This window comes from Prinia subflava, chromosome 2, assembly GCF_021018805.1.
Source record: "Prinia subflava isolate CZ2003 ecotype Zambia chromosome 2, Cam_Psub_1.2, whole genome shotgun sequence".
Lineage (NCBI taxonomy): Eukaryota > Metazoa > Chordata > Aves > Passeriformes > Cisticolidae > Prinia > Prinia subflava.
In genome coordinates, this window is record NC_086248.1 from 36,692,040 (window position 1) to 36,709,287 (window position 17,248).

General features: G+C 40.2%; 1 protein-coding gene across 1 annotated transcript in view; it reads right to left on the minus strand.

The window, feature by feature from the left end:
* The window catches only part of MDN1 (midasin AAA ATPase 1), a 93,714-nt gene extending 76,477 nt beyond the window's left edge, over nt 1-17,237 (minus strand). Inside the window, exons 1-9 of the mRNA XM_063389646.1 lie at nt 16,712-17,237; nt 11,054-11,280; nt 9,380-9,604; nt 7,925-8,032; nt 7,653-7,845; nt 5,447-5,659; nt 4,149-4,280; nt 2,567-2,670; nt 581-695 (exon numbers count right to left, since the gene is read on the minus strand). Coding sequence (XP_063245716.1) covers nt 581-695; nt 2,567-2,670; nt 4,149-4,280; nt 5,447-5,659; nt 7,653-7,845; nt 7,925-8,032; nt 9,380-9,604; nt 11,054-11,280; nt 16,712-17,113 — 1,719 coding nt within the window. The 5' untranslated portion in view covers nt 17,114-17,237. The remainder of the gene's footprint in view (nt 1-580; nt 696-2,566; nt 2,671-4,148; nt 4,281-5,446; nt 5,660-7,652; nt 7,846-7,924; nt 8,033-9,379; nt 9,605-11,053; nt 11,281-16,711) is intronic.
* Nucleotides 17,238-17,248: the final 11 nt, after the last annotated feature.

Here is a 17,248-nt window from a genome sequence, read left to right on the forward strand (position 1 = left end):
ACTTCACTACCTATTCCCTCAGTCAAGGGTCTTTTAGAATCAAATCCTGTTTTGAGCTCTGTATCACAAAGAGAATCTCCAGAGAATTCCATTTTCATGAGCCCTGGGCTGCTTTGATCTTCTGAAGAACTACACAAAACAAACACCTCCCAGAGATGCTAACAAAAGAAAGATGTTAATAGAAGTAGTTCTTTTAAACTCATAACTGACCAACTATTTTTCAACTCAAAGCTTAGAGCTCAGAATTCGCGTAAGCTCAATTTTCTTTTTTGCTATTTCTCTCTGCCTTCAAGTCTCTGTGGGCTAATAAGCGGCAAAGTAATTTGATTCTTTAAGTAACCCACACAAAGCACAATTGTGTTTGTCAAGGCAAGTTCCAGGAATCTTTGTTCAATTCACTTCAAATTTTCCTGACAAACTGCCTGTTTACTTCAAAATTGGCAGCACAAAGCTGAAATTTTAAGGGTCTATTGTAAAACTTGAAGATAAAATAAGGATTCAATTAACTACTGAAAAACATTTATTATCCTAAGCCGAAACAATTATTCACATGCCACACTGGAGCAACACACCCCCATACCTCCTTGAGCTCTCGTTTGCTCATGTTATCCAGATGTATTTTGGTCCAGTATTTGTCCAGAAGAGCAGCATGGCTGCTTTGCTGCCTGTACCAACCTCCACCACAGCTGAATATCCTAAATCAAAAAAATGAAGAAACATAGCATGTTGAGTGGGGCTGAAGAATTCAGCATTTCCAGTGCATTTCTGTGCATCAAAGAATATGCTACATAGAGCTGCTACAGCATAATGCAACAGGCATAAATGACACCGTTTGTCACTGTACTGTCATGTACCCCTATCCTTGCCTATCCATGCTTTCCCAATTACTTGTTATCAGAGTCGTTTTTAGCTTACTGTCAGTTGTCTATCAGCAGCAACATCCTTTCTAAAGGGAGAAACCTGACAGAAGTGGCCTGTGAAAAACCTTAAATGATCTGTGATCTTATTGCAGAGATGCAGGAAAAGCGTCTTCAGCCCTGTCCCCTCCACAGTTTTCCACAATTATTCTTCCTCGTCCTCCAGACTCAGCTCTTTCCCTCACACATTTAATTTCCTTTGTTCTTTTACTACAGAAATAACTATTCAGCCATGTGTTTTTACCCACTGTAGAAGTAGTCTTGCACAAGCAAAGCATTAGATTTGGGGTTGTGGTTTGGCTTTGGTCTTCTGGTGGGTTTTTGTTAAATTTTTTCTTCTTTGTTCTATTGTGTTTGGTTTCAATTGTTAAATACTTTTCCCAGCTGTAAATTGCAACAGATTTATAGAATCTACTCTAACGAGCCTAATGAAAACTCTCATTTGCTGCTATACAAACTGTTCACTCATGTGCTGGTTTTGGCTGGGATAGAGTTAAATTTCTTCACAGTAGCTGGTGTGGTGTTCTGCATTTGTGACTAAAACAGTGCTGATAATACAGGGATGTCTTAGCAGACATCTGGAAGCAGGGCTTCCAGAGAGGCAAGGCCTTTCCTGCCTCTCAGAAAAGCACCAGCACCACCCCAGCAGAGGAGGGTGAGGGTACACAGGGAGTTGGGAAGGGACATGGCCAGGAGAGCTGACCCCAACTGACCACAAGGATATTCCATATCAGGAATATGAGGTCGTGCCTAGCATATAAAGCTGTGGGAAGAAGAAGGAAGGGTGGGGATGCTTGGAGTGATAGGGTTTGTCTCTTTCTTTGTGTGGAAAGCTTTTTGCTCTACCTAAAGTCTATCTCAACCCATGATTTTTCCTACTTTTACTCTTCCAACTCTCTCCCCCATCCTGCTGCAGGGGATTGAGCCAGTGCCTGTGTGGTGTTTAGTTGCTGACTGAGGTTAAACCATGACAACCATGCATACAGAAATAAAAACTCTGAGGAAATGAGGCCACCAAAGGAGTTGAATACAAAAGATTCAATTCCAGAAAAAATAGATCAGAAGAACAAGTTTATAGAAGTGAGACAAATGCAGGAAAAAATGTTAAAGGCTTCAAAATAAACTACAAAACATCTGAAAACCATGTAATTGCCATTCCCCATACAGACCTCCTCCTTTAATCTTGATAAAATATTATGTCTTCCTATACAAAGTCATTTTGACATCCAAGGCATGAGCCACTACTACAGTGAAACAATCAGGCAGAATATATCTTTTTTCTAGTTAGAAAACATTACAGACACCTATACTGACTCAAAACTGTCATAACTATCAATAAGAAACCTTTTTCACACAGTAATTCCTAACAGTGGTATTTTGTCTTGGTGATGGGTTGGTTTTGTAGGGTTCCTCCCAGCAAGGTTCATTTCTTCAGCCTTGTTGAAGCAGTTTTTCTGTACAAAGATTGGGATTCACCCCAAGGCTGCTTTCAAGTGAAAAAAAAAATAATTTCAGTTTCTGTGACTTATATTGCTTGTTAATTGGAAGTTGCTAAAATACTCCTATCCAAGTACCTTGTACTAAAACATACCTTGGATTTAAAAAAAGGATACCCATGTTCTCAATCTCATTCAAGTTTACGAACCTACCTCCTGGTTGCGAAAAATTGGAATCCTGGTGCTACTTTTAAACAGTCACCACGACCAGGAATCAGTAACTGTCTTTTCTCCAAAAGAGGAATCAGCACAGAGATCTGGAGAGAAAAAGAAAAACCATAAAACTTTTTTTTTGGTAACACTAACAGACAGCAGAACCATCCACACTTATTTCACACTTGAAATGCTGGAGCAATGCCACTGAGCACCATTACGTTGCCAACAACTGCCATTCCCAGAGATACACTTTCAAGTGATGCTAACAGGAATTGCAGAGTTCCCAGCAAGTTTAATTAGCAGTGGAAGTCAAAGGTGCAACGTTTACTTAATTTTTTTCTCCTGTATTCAAATTTATTGATAAGAGAATGGAAATGACAGCCTTTACACTGCAAGTCCAAATCAAAACCATTTATTTTAAAATTATCAAATTACTTATTAGACACATTTAGATCAGAAGCTTTACTTTGTTTATCTGCCTGAAGAAAGATTACCTGTGTCTCAAGGATGACATTCTCAAACATCTACCTTTTTCACTGTACACACTAGTACCCCAGGAGAGTTTGGTACCTAATTAAAGAATCTACCCTTCCCTGGGGAAGGACAGTAATGGTGGTGGAAAGAAAGAAGGGAGGTATGACCACACCAACCCCTCAGCACAGAGGGAGGCACACAGAGATCCTCTGATAAGGAGAAAGCAGACAGCACGCCTGCATGTAGGGCCTAAAGAAAGCACTTTGATGAATGGAGGATACTACTCAGGGTATGCTCATCATGACTGCAGTGAGCTGACTCCACAGAAGCAAATAAGTGCATGACCCCTAGCAGTGAACTGTCTGTACATACAAGCAATATTTATCTGCTTTCTTACATGTTTTCTATTTCTATATCAGAAGCCTGGAATGCAATAAACAAACTGTCAGGTTATTCAGTCACACAAAGGATGCTTTATGGAACAGATTTGAAAGGAAACAACCAGCAGAATGTCCAGCAGGCCTATTCAGCAAAGCATCTCTTTGCAAATGACTTGTTTTCAGTAGCCATTTCCTCAAGAGGCAAGGAAGACTGATTAACTAGTTGTTCTGGAGCCAAAAAAAGGGAAATCTGTTAAAAATTGCAATGCTTAGTGAAACAGCACATTTTTAATATGTAAGAAATGTATAAGAAAAAGTAAGTGGAAGGGGAAAAAAGCCCCACACAACAAAAGACACAAAACAAAATCATATTAACATCACCAGCCTCATATATTGACAATATTCTGTGGTGTTTAGGGCCACATTTGGTTTCAAACACCAAACCAAAGTTTGGTTTCAAAACTTCACTAAATAGACACATTATCAGTGTCAATTCCATTTTTCAGAGTGAAATCTGGCCATCAGTGCCAGGGTCACAACTACTTGTAACAAAGACTAAAACTAATGAGGTGTGCAAATATGTGAACAAAGGTGAATTCTTTCTAACCCCTTCTAAAGGAGCAGCATTTTCAGCATGCTGCTACAGAACCCTGGTGATTAGACTGCAAACACTGCCATCGTGGGCATTAAGACCAGTACCTTAAGGCAAACATAAAGCTACATACCACATCCAGAGGAGCATAATCGATATCCTCCAGAAGTATCCAGTGACCTTTGGTGACAGCTTGTGTCAAGGTGCCAGGCTGCCACACAAACTCCCCTGGGACATCTGTGCATCGATACATCCCCAGCAGCGTCTGTGACAGAAACAATCAGTGCATCAGAGACCTGGGCATCACCTCCCCAGAGGACAGGATGGCAAATATGACCAAAGTTGGAACAGAAGTTACAATTACTCCACCTTACTAAACAACGTCTGGCAATCTGTGCCCAGCGTTGCACTTTTTTAATTATGAAGAAAAGTTTCCTGCCTCCAGTGGCAATTTAACTGAAACTTAATAATTAAAACAAACCAGGTAACTGGAAGTGAATTTATGAGCTGTGCCACCCTAATTTACAAACAATCTAAAATAACACAGAAAACTGTCTTGGGTCACACCAAACATTAGTTTATGTTTTTGAAAAGTCTGTGACTAAACAGAACTATAAAGCAAGTTATTCAAAGGTAAAATCCAGCCAAAGCTTTGCTCTTCTCTCAAATTGTAACTTCAATATTTAAGCATTGCTTTAAAATCTAGTCTATGTTTTTACTGCTACGTATTTTATACCTTGAACTTTACCATTTTTTCTTAAATATGATGGCCTTAGTCTTGTATATGAGAAGATACAATTGTGAGATGGTGAAACCAGGTGTTCCATGCAAGCAAAAAAAATGCTTAGACATGCTAATAAAAACCTTCTGGTAGATACTAACCATCTTCGAAAACTAAAAATAAATTGTGCCAAACAACATAACTCAAGCTCCAAAATTCTATATGTAAAACAAGTACATGAAATTATCTTTAGATAGACCTTAACCATTATTATGTAACTGCAAGTCACCTCAACATCCCAATATCTTTATCTCACCTTTATCACAAAAAAAGGCATCAGATTAAACTGACATTAGCTCACTTAAACAGAAATAAGTGTTCATACAACCTTTGGCACCAGAATCCTGCTTTTTACAATACAAATCAATTTTTTAAATTAAGAAAAAAACAATAGAGCTCTTCCACATAGAAGCCCCTGATAAAACATAATTTGAATGATACAGCTTCAGCACAATTATGTAAAGAATTTCAAACTTACTGGAAAAAAAGTTTTTTTTCTTGTTTACTTATTCATTCTCATCAATATTGACTCGTACTAAAGAGCTGGGCACTGTAGGGTCCTTGAGTGAAAATATTATATTACTAGAAGAGTAAGTCCATGCTTTAAGTTATGTCTCATGATCCAAACATAAAACAAATCCATCAGTTACCTTACTATCAGTTTGATCTCCAAGCTGAACTTTCAAAATATGAGGAGGTTTTGCTCTTCCTGTAACAGCTGCTAAATATTCAATTAAAGAAGTTTTGCCACATCCTATTGGTCCTTCTAATAAAACAGGAGTCTGATATGCTACAGCAATAGCAAGGTTTTGAAGATTTGTGAAGGCAGATTCAACCAAAACGAAACTGTTGGTGTTATTTTCCTGTTCAAACATAAAATTTGGATTACTACACTGAAATTACATTTCTTACAGCTGTACAACACAGAATAATTAGGAATGTGAGTCTAACAACAAGAAAAATTTTGAGCTGCAGATCTGGATATCAGACAAAAAAAGGGAGTCTAAAGTTGTATTTATTGACAGATATTAAAATAGATTTAATCTAAAACCTATTATAGGTGAAACACTTAATGAAGAGTATACATACAACCTGATACCAAGGGGAATTCACACTAAGTTGTCAGTACAGGCATAGTAACTATTCAGTCATTACTCATGTCAATCAAATACAATTTGCAATATGAGTGAAATTAAGTCATCAGAATGGATCCAAATCACAGGACAAATCAAAGAGTAGTTGCATTCAAATGATGCAAATATGAATATTAAATGAATGAATGTAAGTATGAATGTAAGTACTTCTTTCTGTGGAGCCCAAATCATAAGATCATTAAACTCAGTGAATGAAAAAATGAAAAAAAGTATATTCAATAGCATTTCCATTTTATTCAAAATTAAATTAATTCAGTTTATTGAGTGGTAATTAATCAGTGCTACACACAGTCTCCAAATATTCTTACTCTTACAGTCACTTACATATCTATATATAGCACAAAAATTAGTGCTTTGTGCCAAAAGGCTCAGAGGAAAGAAATCAGAGCATTGAAACAAGTGTCTTTTATTTAAGTCTGACCTTTTTTTCAGATACAGCTTGATGTACTTCTCTGGAAACAAGAGAATCTGCTTCCCCTCAGTTTGCTACCATGTCTTCATCAGACTTCCTAAGCTGTCACTAGAACCTCCCTACTGTAACTGGAACTACACTGTAGACCAGATCAGTGGAATACCTGTGGCTATTAAAAAAATAAAAGTATTCCTTTCAGGGAAGTTCTCTCCTCCCTTAGAGATAAAGAGTATTCTTTCAGTAATCCAGTTTATAGCATGGCCTGGCTTCAGCACAGCTGCAGCAGCAGTGATGCTGCCATGGGAGTAAGAATCCTTCTTAAACAGCTCTATAGTTTCCCCTGCTACAGTGAATTCCAAACCACTCTCTCAATCCTATGAAAAAAATCTCCAAAGGCTAGAAAACAGTGAATTCAAAAACAGTAGCAGGGAGAAAAACAGGGTGGGGTGAAGAGGAATTTGGAGACAAAATCCTTTTTTTCCTTGCTTCAGCTACTGAAACAATTCTGGACATTGGTAGTCTTCATTCATTTCTTTGTCCTGTTGTAGATCACTGTTACAAAATTAAACAAAAAACTCAGCTAAGAGCTAAAACTTGTATCTAAAGGAGGAAAATAGTCAGGAATACTGTCTATAGCTACAAAGAGGGATCTGAACAGCTTAAATCAAATAGCAATTTAGAAGAAAAAAAGCTAAATACTGTTTGTTTAAAAATGTTTTTGCCTTTGATGAGCTTCCCAAAACTGTAAGGCACCATAGTTTGCATTACACTTTCTCAAGAGGTGACAGTAAATTCCTGATCACTTCCTTTACCCTTTCTCTGCCTTCTGGAAGAGTTTAAACTGAAGCCTTGTTTTCTTTTCAGAGAAGAACTGAGCATCTGTTTGGAGAAAGGCTGCATATAAGATGCCTGTATAGCACAAAATCCTCCATCAGGTAAAAAAGCAGCTGTCCCAGATCCTGACTTCAGTCAGCTGTGGATCATCACCCTAACTGAGACTGGAGTTACTAGGTAAGGCTGAATATTCTTTTGTAGTATGTTTGTACAAACTGCTACATGAAGGTAAAATGAACAGCACTATTGCTCCTTCAGTGCTTCACTCCACTGCAGAGCTTCTTTGTGGTGCCTGTATTACACAACACTAGTTTTCTCAGCTCACACTGAGAAAAGATAAAGATACACACATTACCCACAGTATCTCAATACCATCTAATCAGGAAATAAAGTCAGTTCACTCTACTTAGAAATTCCTAAAACAAAAATGTACTGATTTAACTGTGGATTACATACCTGCTCTTTAGAAATGTGCTGTAATCTAGGCAGCACAACGCCACAGACAGCTACTACATGTGCAGAGAGGTCACTCGATCCAACATATCCTTGTGTGTAGTGCAGTTCTTTCTCCTTTTGCCAAAATGAGGAGTCTGGATTAGCCAAAACTAAGGCTTTTTCCACATTCTGCAGCTGAGATTCTTCTAGAAACCTGTGAAACCCATGTTTATTAACTCAGTTGAAAGCCATCAAGAAAAACAAATAGCGTTCAAGATTTTAGAAGCCCTTACTTCAATCTGAAATGAATCAGCTCCTCAGGATTGAATATCTTCTTCAAGAAAGATAATCTATGCTCATCATTCATGCACGTAACCAGCGCAAGACAGTTTGAAGTATACCTAAAAATTACATTTAGAACAAAATACATCAAAACAGCTTTAAGAAATGTAGTTCTACAACTGTCAATTGCATACCAAAACATCAAGTTCGGAAAAACGTGCAGAAAACTTTATTCATAGAAATTATTTTAGCACTATGCTTAACATTCTTCCAGATTAGACAAATATCTCAGAACTGAGGAAAGCAATTCTATCACGGCACAGTTTTAATTTATACACCAATTAGCTAACATTTCCCTGAAGAACTGAATTATCAGCAGAAATACAGTAACAGAATGCACTTTCCTAAATAAATTACAGTTAACATATGAGACAAGGAAAATGAAGTCACCTTTGCTCAATTTTTTTTCTCCTACCATTTCCCTTCCAAAATTGCATTTCATGATTTCATGCTATTTCTAAAGTAAACTTAATGCAATGAAATCAATTCTGAGTGCCTAAAAAAAGCCAACAGCTCCTAAGTCGTGACTACATAAAGCTGTCTTGCAACAAAGGAATGTTTAATATAAATCATAAACCAGTTTTCATTCATTATAATGCTGTTTTTAACTTCCAAGAACAAAGTTTTCAATGAGAGTGATGGGGGGAAGGAAGAGTAGGCAGAAGATTGTTTCAGGACAAATGTTTAAAAGTCAGCTCATTCGCTTACTTAAGACTATTAGTTGAACACCAGGTAAACCAATTCTAGTCAATGAATTATAAGTTCTCTTTTTCTGACACTAAGTATGTAATTTTGAAGAGCTTCATAGATGACTGATAGATTTGACAACACTCTTGGTTCTGCCCTTCCAAAATTATACACTTTACTTGAATTATGTGTTACTAACACAAATCTGAATTGATGTTTTAAAAAGTGAAGACTATTAAATATCTTTTTTAAAATAAAAGGCACTATCAATACTACCACTGACATAAATAAGGTAGAGCATGTGATTAGGCTGAAGCCCTGCAGGCAGACACCTAACATGGAAGATTTGACCCAAATCCCACACAAAACCCGTAACAAAGCCAATACAAAGCGCAGCTTAAATAAGCTAAGTTTTACAGATGCTGAGAAGTCAACACACAAACAGTTGAAAAAATAACAAACTTGGGCAAACTAAAATTACTTGGAAAGATTCTCTAGATCATAACTTTAAGCACTACTAAGAGCTTGCCTAAAATTCACTTTGTAACAGATCACTATAGCTTTCAAAAGGTCAGTTAAGAAGTACAAGTACAGATACCATTGGTACGGATTTCTGGTATTATTTGAAGATGCTTTCTATTGCATGTGAACATAGTTAATTACAATTCAAGATACATATACATCTACTCAATGAAGGAGATTTGGAGGTCTTAACTCACCAACGGACTAAAGTGTCATGACTCCTTAGGAGTGGAATACACACACTCCAGTCCCACAGTTCCCTGAAAACCGATGGCTCCTTCTGTAAAAATCTGTAGGCAGCCTCCATGAGGTCCCGTAACTTCATTCGTCTGCGCCCATATCGGACTGTGTTTGCATCTGAGCTCTCCAGGAAAAGCCTCTGGAAAACTGGTGATGTAGTTTTAAAGTATCTTAAAGCAAACCTTTAGAAGAGAGAGAAGGAGATGGAACACACATATGTAAGTCAGAAGAAAGAAAAACAGACACTAATGAAAATGTCAGGGCACAGATTCTAAGACAGTAATTGACAGTACTAAGAACTAAGGGCTGTAACTAACTTTGTCCACACAGGGAAAGACAACTACTTCAGCAATCAGCTGACAACAGACACTTTATCTTATTAGAAATCATTATTTTTTTATTATCAAAGAGAAATAGTACTGATTATTACTTATGTAACTTTATAGTCTACCGGCCTAGAGGTCAAATACTAAACTCAGAGATTGTGGTTGTGAACTGTTTTCATAGTAGCTGTTTTGTTTCTCTGTGAATCATAGAAGAAAAGTCAAATTACATCTTACAACAGGATTTAATTAAAACAAAGTGTGTTTGAGACTTGTATTTACTTTAATAGTTAAGTTCAAAACGCATTTGTTATTGTTGGAGACAATTCAAATCCTGCCACCACATCTCTTCACCAAGGAATACTAACAAGCACATACTCCCTGGATACAGTGTTAACCGCAACGTTAATGACTCGAACAATTGGCCATTTGCACAAGCAGCAGTGCTTTGCTGAGGGTGTGCAGGGTCACAGCCCAGGGACAGAGGGGTGAGCACAAGCACCCATCACCGGGGCTACAAGCTGGGGTTTGGGCCACATCTGGAAGAGACCAGCAGGAAGCAAATCCTGCAAGGTGGGATAGTGGTTGTTATCATGACAATGTCCTCCCTTACACAAGTGACTCAGGTGTGGAAACTCCCCTCTGGGGAAATACCGGGACATTCACACTGAAGGTTTTCATCCCTTCTGATGGAGCATAACTGGCTCAACTGTGTTAGAGGCAGCTATCCTGTCTTAGGAGGAGACGTGAATCAAAGACCCCAGATTCACTTTAAGGAACTTCCACCAGAGAACTCATGATCCACAGTGTTGCCACACAGTAAAACTCCCCCCCACCCAGGGAGGTACCTGGGCACTCCCACCTGAACCTGAGTGTTTATTAACCCAACAAATTTTGTGTTCCCTGGGCTTCCCCCACCTCCTGATGCATCAACACTTCGACCATCATTTGGACCAATGGACACTGAAACTGCAACAACCAAGTCTCACTGTGGATCTGTGGGTAGTGAGATCTTTCTATTCTTATCCTCTTTCTTTCTTTTGCCTTATACATTTTCTTAAGTGTTATTTTTTATGCTTATATACTATTATATTCCTAGAGACAATAACCAAAACAGCTACATATCTCCTTCCCATTGCAACCAAATTGTTCTAAAATAAACAACATATATATATATATAAACACTACTCAGTCAGTGCCCTCTCTAATCCATTCCACGGGACCCACTAAAAAGCACCTGAGTTACACTGCCTCCAGGGGCAGGCTGTAACACTTTCTAAGTTCAAACACTGACATCTCATTACTCACGGCAAAACATCAGGGTGGTCAGCAACCAGCTTGCTCATTGCTACACACAGCCTTTCATGCCGATCATGGTTGATTTGGCCACCAGCTTTAATAGCTTCTGCATTTCTTTCCAACAAATCCAGCAGGATGGGCCGAACTTGGCGGCCGATCAAGAGAGTACATTCTTTATCCAGCAATAACAGTGCTAAAGTATTGAGGATGCACTGACGATCCTGCTGAGTCCAAACCTAAACGAATGGAAAGTGAAAACAGGTTAAATGGAAAATGATTTTGACTTTTAACTGCCGAACTATTCATGCAGGAGTCAGAGTGAATTTTATGGGGACAAATAGTTCAAAACCAGAAGGGAGTCCAAAATCCCTAAACAAGTATTTATCTGACATAGTCTCCATATTAAAATAATAATAATAATAATAATTATAATACAGAATGAGTAAAATGCAGAATTATATGCTAAATAGCAATTACAAAGTAGCTTCCAAATCCTAAATTATACTTTACAACTGAAAAAGAAAGCAATTCGTATTTTTATAAAAGAAAAAGATTAGGAAAATGTTGAAACAACTAATATATCTTTCTTCCTCGAATTTCCATTGATCTTAACAGTTTGGTCTCATGAGAGACACAAAACATTGAAGAATTTCAGCTCTTAAGTTGCTTCATGTTCACTACCTCTTTACAGAAAAGAAGCATTCAATCAGTCATGATCACAGCCTTACTTCCATACTTCTGATAAGAATTACAGCCAGCAATGCTCTTAACAAGAAGCAGCTTGTATCTGCAGTTTTGAAGTTTAAATCCTTCTTATTTTTATACTGTGATATAAAAATGGTCATTTAATTCTTTAAAATGCAAGGAAAACATATTCACACCTGCTAGAAGAAAGAAGAAAACCACAAACCAACACACCTTAACCCCCAGTCTCTCCCTCTCTCCTAACAGGAGCCCTCCTGTTACTGAAGAACAATCCATTTCCTGTGTCTTACCCTTCAATTTCTCTGCTCTTTGAGCTCATGATACTACCAAAGCATCTCTCCACTTGTATGATGTTTAACACATAGTGAAATATAAGTAATTTTGAAAATCAGGATTATGAATTGCCACTGCAGTGGTTTTGCTCTTAACTCAGATGCTCCATGCCCCCCTCCCTTACTGAGTGAATCCTTATCCTGCTCAAGACAGAAATAGTCTGTAATTCAGGTAGCCTTTTGTTTCAGCACCACATGCAGCCCATTCCTGCTTCTCCCAGGCTTTAGTTACTGGGGTAAGACCTGTTCCTGGTCTCACAGACGGGATGGTTTCATTGTTACAAGAGTGCAGCCTCCTTTGGTTTTACCACTGTCCACACCCTTCTAGAACACACACAAACCTGTTCAAGTTCCTCGGTCTCCTGAATCTGAAAAGACATTCATCCCCACACAGCATTAAGGATCCAGGGAAACTGAGGTATGTACACTACAAATATCAAACCCATCACGCTAATTGCAAGCGGCTTCTTACGAGCTTCATGTTTGCTTTTACAGAACATAAGTTTATCTGCCTTTTATCTATCACAGCAGCATCAAAAATAATTTTTAAAATGGTGCAAGACCCTTTTCATTACAGGGAACCAGATTTTGAGTGGCAAAATGACTGATAAGCAGTTTAAAGGCAGAATGGCCCAAAAGAACCAGAAATGAACTCCATCAGAAAAATAAAAAGTACCTCCAGTTCTCAAATCAATTACATTTTTGGCTACCCAAACAAGGCACAATAGGGTGTTTAATTTATTAACCAGGGCCTTGAATATCAAATAAAGCCAGTTAACAATAAAATAATAAATAATGTGACCGACTCAGTAAAATTCTGTATTTACATGTCTACTGTACAACAAATTCATGCCATTAGCAATTTTGTGAGAGGAAGCAGTTTTTTAATCATTGTGTGCAATACCCTTAGGACATACAAAGCTCTTCAAAAATCACAGTGGCAACATTCACATTCTATAAAGAGACTGTCTATTTGATTTCAGAGCCTAAACTAAAAATTTTATGGAAAAGCAGAATACTGTCAGAGGGCTTTTTTTTTTTTTTTTTAACTAAACATGGCTTTATGAAATACCAACTTTCTTAACCAATAGCAACAGACAGCTGGTCTGAAAATGTTCAAGTCTGGGACAGTAAATCTGCACCTCTGGTTCCAAACAGCTGCATTAAAATAGCATCACAAAAGACTGTGCCTCCAAACACAGAACACACACACACTGTCTATTATTAATGAGACATACGAAGCAGACACACAGCTAGGAGTGAGCCCTGGAGTCAGACACAGTCCCAGTGGCTGCTCCAACAGCAGGATGCACATCTCCTTCCTTGTAGAGTACGTTTGCTCAATGCACACAAGGAACAGGAATCTTTTATAATACCTAGCTTAATCCAAAGCCTAAATTCATAAAAGGAAAGATCACGGCAATGAGCAAGCTGGTACCACTTGAAGTCCACATTTCTGCTCATGACGCACAGGTTACACCAGACACAGATTTAACACTGGGATACTTCTAAAGAGTTGGAGGGCATGAGGCCACACACGGGACATCTTTCTTCCCCTCCAACACAGGAACTCATGTTCTTGTCTCTGCTCCCTCACACAACACCTGTATCACCGTGCAGCAACCAACTTAGAAGATGATCCAAATTAATCCTTCTTACAAAGTCTTACGCTGGGTGGGAAAGTTGAATGGAATTTCCAAATCAGGACTCCTACTGGGTTCAAGATAAGAGAAGCAACACAAATGGGTAGCTTGACCTTGGGAAGAGGCTAGAAGAGAACAGAGCAGCACCACCCTTTTGGGCAGCTGTTCAGTTCAGCAAGATAAACCAAAACACAAGCCCACACTCTTCATACAACCCACACAGTTCTAGAGGGAAAAAAAAAAGCAGGGGTGATATGCAGTCTCACAGGGAGCACAAGCTGGAATCTCCAAAACCTCCTCCAACACACCTCTGACAGAGTAGGACAGATCTCTCCCTCACAAGAGAGGATGCAAGCAAGAAGTTTCTTGTTTCTTGTTGACTTTGTATCATTGACACAGACTGTGCCAAAAATCTGCAAAAACCAGCAGAAGGAGATGACAATACAATACAGCCCAAGATGGAAGCCAAAGTGCAACATATCTTCCCCTATTTCTAGTGCTACACGATGTAAAGTCTAACTGATCTTTCAAATAAAATGCTGAAGTCACATTTTAGTATGAAAAAACCTCTGCCTTAGTTGCCAGAGCATCAGGACATTTTTTTGACAGACAATGGGTAACTATGAATTTGAGACCACTGGGTGACCTTGTTTTTCCTACATTAGTTAACAGAAAGGAATAAAAGCATTTCTCAACATCAAATGCTAAGACTGAAGGATTCTAAATAAAACCTTGGAATTATTATTAAAACAACTTTGCTACATAGAAAAATGAAACACAAAATGAAGGATAAGATAAACCATCAAAAAATTAAAAAGAAAATCAAGAATGGTGTACTTAAGATCTCCTGTCCACTTAGGATGGTTGCACAGACTAAATAAAAGAAATATCCAAAGGGGTCAGGTTCTTTGATTCGTATCTTTCCATATAAGAACAGTGCTAGATGCAAAAGACAGAAACAAGCAAGGGTGTTTTTGCATTAAAGCTCCATTCCTAGGAGTGTTTTAACCTTCACAGTGATTAACTTCTCTACTGAAATTACATGAACACAGGCAACCAAAATATACATTTGCACAAAATTCACATTTGGAATTCTATGCAGGAAGAGTTTCTGGCGGACCTTTGGTAACTCAGAGCCAAAAGCACATTCCAGCAGTTTGTGGAGACCTACTGCTTCTACAGACTGCTTAAATTATTCAAGAATGTAAACGTGGGGAACAAAGACTTGTTCAGAGAGCTTTTCATCCCATCTTCCTTATTAAGAGCACAGAAATTTGTTGTATCTTTGCACAGTTCATGGCATATAAAAATACTTTACAGAAAAGGTTCTAATTCTATTACATACCCAAGCATAGAGAACAAAATCTTCCAGGACCACATGAACTGTCCCATACTATGAACCTCTAAAGACTGCTCCTCACTTAGCAGTTGTGGGCAAGTTTCATTCCTTTATGGAATACTGTTGAAGAAGTAAGCTGCCAGAAAAATATAACAAAGCTGTAGAGCAAAGAGGGCTCTAGATTTCCAGAATGCATGCTTCCTAGGTTACATACAAAGCAACTTGTAGGAAATCAGGTATGATGTTTAGAGATGGAGTTTGTTTATTAGCAAGACGAGCTTAAAATAATGCTAGAGCTGTAGCTTCCAAGCCTGGAAACAGCAATTCAGTTTTCAAAACGATGGGCCATTGTCAAATAATGTGCTGTTCCAGACTCCCTCTACACAATTTAGGAATTTCCACCTAGCAAGGCTTTTAAACCTGGAGCCTATCTTTAAGCAGCCACCAAAAGGGAAAGGGCACAGTGTCTTTCCCAATCTCGGACCTCGGTGACTCACTTCTGGTTCACTGCTCCATCTGTCTGCTACAACTTGTATCCACATCATCCTCGTTACTCTTTCTCAGCAGCTTCTCTCTCTTGAAAAGCAACTCATCAGTGCTTCCCACCAATTAGCTTCCACTCAGGACTATAAATTCTGTCAATTTTACTTTGATCCTGCGATTTGCAGCAACAAAAGAAAGAGCCATCTGCCTATCAAGAAAGCACCTTGAGTACCAGTATGAAAGCCTTCCCCAACCATAACTGAGACAGCAACTCAGACTGAAAGCCAAAATTCTGAAAAATATGATACTTTGGACTTTTCATCTTCAAACAACTGGGACACTTCTTAGACACTCAAAGAGAAATAGAGACTTTGACCCCCAAAACGTGTACACATCTTAGGGGCTTCAAAAGCTCTATCAAGAAAAGTATTAATAAAACACTATCTGCTGTGCTGATATCCTGTTACTACATGTCCTCAAGCATTTCAGAGAAAGAAAGGAGATCAGCCTTAACTCTCCTAGAAGCAGGTGAGCTTCTTAGAGCTAAGGCAGCCAAAGGATGAAAGTGCCTATAAACAGGACCATGCTTCCAGCATCACTACCACCTGTGAGACTGTGATTAGAAAAAAAAAACCAACCCTCAAAGCAAAGCCTACAAAATCCATGCCTCTTTTTATCCCACATGCTGTTTTAAGATAATTAAACAAGACACGCGAAATAGCATCGGGGTAGGGACTAGTTACAGTCTCAGTGTTCGATAACAAAGTGCCACCTCTTGCTGTCACTCTTCCAGAGTCACCTCAGGGGACATGGAAGGGATCCAAGATTTTAACTGCGGGGCGAGGCGCCACAGGAAGGATACCAGGGTACAGAAGAGGACCTTCTTCATGGGCTGCACCCGCGCATCCCCGAGAGGGGCGAGGAGGGCAAGAAACAGCACCAGGGAGAGACAGACAGACAGATTAGCTCCCGCCGGCTGCCCGAGGGCCAGGGCCGGCCGGGCGGGTCGGGCACACACAAAGCTGCCGGGAGCAGATGGAGGCGCGGCGGAGGCAGAAGGGTGCGCTCCCTTCGCTCCACAGCGGCCCCTACGAGACCCTCCCCGACAGAGGGAGAACGGACGCCCGGGGGCTGCCACCGAACGCCGCACTCGCCCGCTCCGCACCTGCTTCGCCACGAATCTGCTGAGCTCCACGCCGCTCTTCTCGTTCCTGCGCGCCACCAGCTGCAGCGGCTCGGCCAGGCGGAAGCGCAGCTCGGCCGCCATCCTGCTGCCGCGCGCCCCGCGGCGGGACAGCGGCGCGAGGGGCGCAGCACGTGCGGCGCGCGGCGGACGCGGCACCACCGACTTCCGCTCCGCCGCCGTCACGGGAAGCGCGGGCGCCGCCCCGCCCAGCCGGACTACAGCTCCCGGCGTGCACCGCGCCGCCCCCCTCTCCCGCCGCGGGCGCCGTCCGGGAGCGGAGCGAGGCTCTGCCGCTGGCTCCGGGCGTTGGAACCGCGCGCGTGTGGGGCTGCGTTTGCCGCGTCCTTGGCCTCCCCTGCTCTCTGCGCCCCGGAGAGCCATCTGCCGCTGCTGCCGCAGGACTCGCCTGCCCGCGAGCCCTTTAAATCTGGGTCAGGAAGGCGGCCGAGGGCGGGCGGTGACGGACGCGGCAGCGGGTGGCCCCGGCTCGGGCTGCGGGAGCGTTACGCCCCCGGC